We start from the raw sequence: 5886 nt of genomic DNA on the forward strand, positions 1-5886 counted from the left end.
ACAGGCTTGGGAGCTACAGGGGGAAGAGAAGCCTCAGTGGGAAGAGCCACAGGCTTGGGAGCTACAGGAGGAGGAGAGGCCTCAGTGGGAAGAGCCACAGGCTTGGGAGCTACAGGAGGAGGAGAGGTCTCAGCAGGCTTCTGAATTCTATCTTCATCAGCTTTTGAAATATTGGGCAGCAGAGCAGAGTGAGTCCTTTCACTTAAGGGAGAAAGATGCTGTTCTGGAGAAAGCTGTGGGTCCCTTTGCACCTCCTTGACTGTTGGTTCTTTAGGGGTAGGCCCAGGGGCAGTGTGGATGCTCTTAGCAGCTGCAGATGTCACATAGTGGCCTGACGCTCTCTTTTGCATCTGCAAAAAGAATGAACTTGGTTTGGCCTGCGGATTTGAAGCTCGGGCTCTAAATTTGGACTCCAAAATATTGTTTATGTCTTCCAAATTTGGTGCAAAAGGAATGGTGCCAGTGTCCGTAGTCATTCTGGGCGGTTTGGGAGGGTTCATCTCTGTACCAGTTGGTGAGCTCACAGTCCTGTGCAAATGACGCTCTGTTCCTGAGCTGGGCTTTGGCTTAAAATCAGGCTGAGGCTGCTGTAAGATTTTAGAAGTAACAGGGGCTTCCGTTTGCATGGCACTTTCTGTCATGTTCTCAATGGTATGCGTCTGCCCTACAGCAGGTATCTTTTGGTCATCTTTCTTCCCCACTGCTTCTGATTCCCAGTCTCTCGTCATTTCCAGGGATTTCGGAGGCACTATTTTATAAGTAGTCATTCCAATTTTAGGTATATACTCTCTTGTAATTTCATTTGAAGGTTTTGGCTTGGGGTTGTAGTCTTGTCTATAAAGTGGAAAGTTCTTTAGATAAGAAGCAGCTGGATTCTTATCACTTCCATCTATAGGCGACAAAGGGTCATCACTCCCATATGTACAAGCTGGCTCTTTCACGGGGAGTCTATCTTGCACGTATGTTGAGGTGCCCTGACTCCTGAATTCTCTTGAGGCATTTACAGAATCCTGGAGACTTGCAGAGGAGTGCTGAGTTGATGTGCTGCTATCCGAAGCCTGCAGAGTCTCATCAACCCCGAGGTCAGATGAATTACTGGCTTTGTGATTCCCATCAAAAGTGCTGCAGGCAGGGGTGGCCTGAATTGCTGCATCCTGCGTTTTTGTCTTCTCTACACCCGGTTGATTCAATTTTTGATCTGGTCCTGGCGATGCTGTTAGATGGTTTTCCCTCGAACTTTTAACATTATCCGTTCTACATGCAGGAGAGCCTGACAATCTATCAGCTTCCATATCGCCGGCTTTCTTCAGTGCTTCGCCTTCTATGGTGGTTTCCATTTTCCTCCGTCTGTTTTTCACATAATCTGTGCTTGTGGCACAGACTATGATTTCATTTTGAACTACTGAGAGAAAAAAAAATACTGTCAAGCATACATTTTAAAATGGAGAATTCAATTTTCCAATGTGTCTCACCTATCTATAATTGGATAATTTGAGTGCTACAATCCTCTTTCAACCTAATAATACAAAGGCAAGTACTGAGCAAAGAAAACAATATAGGCTATTTCTATGGAAAAATCATATGTAAAAATATTTTATAAATCCTTGATAAGAAACTCTAATTCACTAATATTAAGACTCTGAATTTCAGGTCTCATATTTTCCATGAGTTGACCTATATATCACTTTCTATTTCTCTCCAATACACAATTATTCCCAAAGACTGTGAAGAAGACAACCTCTACCCTGCTATGAATGAGCTGCCCACCCTTGTTCATATCTAATGATGATGCTCACCAAATGTCTATCAATGGCTGCATCGGTTCCAAGTATGCCAATGGAGGGAGAGAATGGCTACTACATTATGTTTCTATTTTTTCACTATTCAAAACTAACACCAACTTCTACAATGGTAAAAAACAATGGTTTGGATAAGTGCATATGAGCAAAAGGTGAATAAAGTATCTTAAGGATGACAGAAATTATTTTCTAAAATCACCTGTAGGTTACTACAAAGTACATGGAGATCACAGAAAATATTACTGAGATATTCTTGTAACTAACCTAGCACTAGCCTGGTGCCAAAATCTTACTGATGTCACTATCAAATGAAAAAGGGGAGTGCCTGGTTGATTTTTAGATAGTTTTTCTATTTAAGCAGGGTTAGCGCCTCAGCCTGCTGAGTATGAGAACTCAGTTATGTGTGTTCGTGCCATGTGAAGCCTGGGATCTACATAAGTGTTAGAAGCCTCCCCTCTGTGTTCAAAGCCCTGTATATAAACCCTAGCACTGCTAAATAAATAAGTACCTTAACTCCCAAATGTAACACTTATAAAATCATGGTTTTCAATAGCAACACTATTGCCATAACAATGTATACAATGAAAACCAGAACCAAGAAGGGTTTTTAGAATATTTTAATGTACTATCAGAGAAGAAAACTAAAATTGGAAAAAATGAATCAGATATAAACACATTCACATTCGCTATGGAGTTCTGCAGTACACACAAGGCAAACATACACACTACCACAACCACCACCACTACACCCACCATTATCAACAACAATAGTATTGGAACTATCCATTTCCTTCCAAAATATGAATTCTATAGCCCTATGTTTGTTTTCTATGGCTACAAAGATTTTCACTTAACACAGACTGGACCATTGGAATTTCTCATTCCCTTAAGATGTATGTATCCTCATGCATTCCTTGACTTTTCTACTGAGCATTATTCCCTGCTGAAGCACAATCTTCCGCAGATATGTTATGTGTGTCTTTGCATCCTGCTCTGTGCTATAATGGTTTCACAGGAATTAAGAGATTCAGTTCCTCTATCCAATTAGGTATGACTTGGCTGTAAAGTCAGGAATTCTAAAGTGCATGGCTTGCAGTAATCAAGTAACACAGGAGAAGGGTGTGGCTAGAAACTGAATGGCCAAAGTAGATGGAAACAGTTTGCTATTCAAGGACAGCATGACCCTACGCCAACTGGCAGAACTGAACCTGTTACATCATGAACAAAAGAAGAAACTGCCTTAATTTGGGCCTAAGAATGGAGAAATAGTGGCAAACAATGTTGCATAATTGGATGGCTTGAAAATCAGGCAGGCAAGTTTCATCCAGAGTGTGGCAATTTGAGTATGAAGTAAAACATGCACTAGGGAACTGAGAGGAACTCGGGTCACAGACAGATGCACAGAGGACCGAAGTTTAGGCCATCATGAGGAGCAGCTAGACAGCAAAAAGACCACTGTGACACTGTCCACATTTATATCCTAGGTCCACCTCTTACTAGTTATGAGACAGAATCTTCATGGTTTACTTGTCTGTGATATGAAAACTAAGAATAACAGTTCTCATAATACTCATAAATGAGACAGGTATTAAGTGAACCAATACATGAAGGAGCTGCCTCAACACGTCCCTAGGGACAATCCTTGGTTCACCACAGTCTATGACAACGCTGGCCATTATTGTTTTGTAACACTCACCACTCTCTTGGTTTGGGCCCAATGTCTTCACGTCTTTTATACTGTCAGACACTTTGTCCTCACTGTCTATATGGCATACAACAGGATGATATGGCCCTCTGGAAGACAAACATTGTATGTGAGATGTGAAGGTTATTCAAACACGCCACAAAAGAAACTAGGCTGTAAGTTTTTCAAAGACAGATGGACTGAAATAATCATCCCCTTCTGCCAAATATTAGAAATTTGATAGGAAAGGAAAACAGAACATAGGAAATGCTGCTATGAAACATTAGCTTCAGTACACTGGTCCTACAGCAAAGGAAGATGTAAGAGGCTCGGTAAAATGGACCCTCTTCCAAATGAACATCTTCACTTAGTTATTAGGAGCTATTTTTATCTTAAAGACAAAAGGAAATGAAATAGGACACTTTAGTCTTGCATTTGGCAAAGTGAACTCCATAAATCAGGATGTGAACTGACCTCACTGGTTTTTTTTTTTCCTGGTGACAGAAGAGTTTAATTTGGAGACAATCCCATGCAAATTAGGCAAACTTCTGATGAAGAAAGCTTATTCTGCTTGTTTTCTTTCATCTTTATTCATAGGCTTGTGCATCTCATCTTAGCATTTCAAACACAGCACTAGGACTAGAGCTTTCGAAATTTCTGCATCAGATAGACAGTGGATCCTGCATCGCAGACTTGATTGTCAACAATGCAGTGGCTTAATTTACTTCTAACTTACAGGGTGGTTTCACAATCCAGGTAGTGAAAGTGCCCAAATGCATTTGGTACAAAGTGAAAAAGTTGATTTGTTTGGTTCACACAGATAATAGACATATATGAAAAAACAGAATATTTTCTTTTTGACTCATACAAGTTAACTATAAGTGATGGCTACCCACAACTCTGGAAGTAGGCTTTTCCTTGAACACAATTACATGTAACATGGATGAGAAATAGAATCTAAAAACATGGCCAACTACAGCTAAGCTGAAAGTAGCAGTTGTCTTTCCAAGGAAAGCATTAATCCAACAAACTACCACCAACACTTGAGACACAGAAGCTACTTACTGCCCCTCTGTGTTTCTGCCATCTTGAGTTTTTCCCTTGGAGCTTGGAGAGGTCTCTCCATCACTAATGCTGAGGGCTGAGTCAGGATCATTCTCCACTATAATTCTCATATCAGTAGAAGCTGAAGCCATGTCAGGTGACTTCACAGAAATGCTTCCAGCCTGATCTTTAGGTGCCTCGCCCAGTTCTTCCTTTTCATCTATCTCTTCAAGACTGTAATCAGAGCTTACACCAGCTACAAAGAAATGCAGACACAATCCTAAATTTTAATCTGCCCTGCTCACCCTAAGCAATCTAGCATCCTAGCAATCTAATTATAGTCATAATTAGCTAGACTCTTAAAATGTGGTTCCAAATTAATAGTAAATGTTCTTCTCATGGTGAGTGGACATCTTCACATGGTGAGTGGACATGAAGCAGATCATCTCGCAGTCCCATTGTTCTAGAACCATGTTTACTACTCTGGGCTTTATGCATGAAAGGTTAACCCTTATAAACTCTGCATAAATGCATTTATGAAAAAATACCTTTGGTTAGTTACTTTATAGTCATATAATAACATGAATTAAACAAATTAACAACTTAAAATTCAAATTAATATGAGGTTTTTGTATTGTCTACTAGTATGTCTTCAGACTGTCTCAACAGACACTAGTACTGACTGAGAGGGTGAAGGGGGAGAGGGAGAGAGGAGAGAAACATTCTGGCAGCTAAGTGCTCATAATTCAAGATTAACTGTGAAAGTCAAAGTATACACTAGGTTCTCGATTTCTGCTTAAACAAATTAAACATCTCAAGTCACATAACATCATCTGAATGAAGTTTATCTTTACCTTGAGTGGGGGTACTAAGGTCATATTCCACTGCTACAGTGGTCAGACCACGCATATACTGAAACAGACATTTAATTTTAGTGTGACATAAGAGAATGTGTTAACTTCTGACATCCCAGCACTCAGGAGGTAAAGACAAGCAGATCTCTGTGGTTCAATATCAGCCTGGTCTACAGTGAGTTTCAGGACAACTAGAGGTCTGTAGAGAGAACCTGTCTCAATCAATCAATCAATCAATCAATCAATCAATCAATCTGAATGAAAAGAAAGAAAGGAAGATAGAAAGATATATGGCTCCTGGGAAGACTGAGGCAAGAGAATGATTTCTCCTAAGAACTTTAGTCTGAAGTGAGCAATATAGCCACACTTTTTCAAACAAAACAACAAAAACCTCAAAACAAAACAAAATCAATGTCAAGGATGGTGCATAGCCCTTTGATCCCAGAGGGGGGAGGAGGGGGAAGGAAGAGGTAGAAGGAGGAGGGAGGAGGAGGAGGGGGAGGAG

At 40.4% G+C, this 5886-nt stretch overlaps 1 protein-coding gene across 6 annotated transcripts in view; it reads right to left on the bottom strand.

Annotated features, from left to right (window-relative positions):
• The window catches only part of Cobll1 (cordon-bleu WH2 repeat protein like 1), a 194946-nt gene that overhangs the window by 52783 nt on the left and 136277 nt on the right, over positions 1 to 5886 (bottom strand). For 5 of the 6 annotated variants that reach the window (XM_031370450.1, XM_031370451.1, XM_031370449.1 and 2 more), the window contains 3 exons: positions 4549 to 4783; positions 3496 to 3593; positions 30 to 1402 (listed from right to left, as the gene is read on the bottom strand). In XM_031370450.1, the coding sequence (XP_031226310.1) occupies positions 30 to 1402; positions 3496 to 3593; positions 4549 to 4783 (1706 nt within the window). The remainder of the gene's footprint in view (positions 1 to 29; positions 1403 to 3495; positions 3594 to 4548; positions 4784 to 5886) is intronic. The other variant, XM_031370452.1, reaches the window with a different exon arrangement.

This window comes from Mastomys coucha, unplaced genomic scaffold (genome assembly GCF_008632895.1).
Source record: "Mastomys coucha isolate ucsf_1 unplaced genomic scaffold, UCSF_Mcou_1 pScaffold15, whole genome shotgun sequence".
NCBI lineage: Eukaryota > Metazoa > Chordata > Mammalia > Rodentia > Muridae > Mastomys > Mastomys coucha.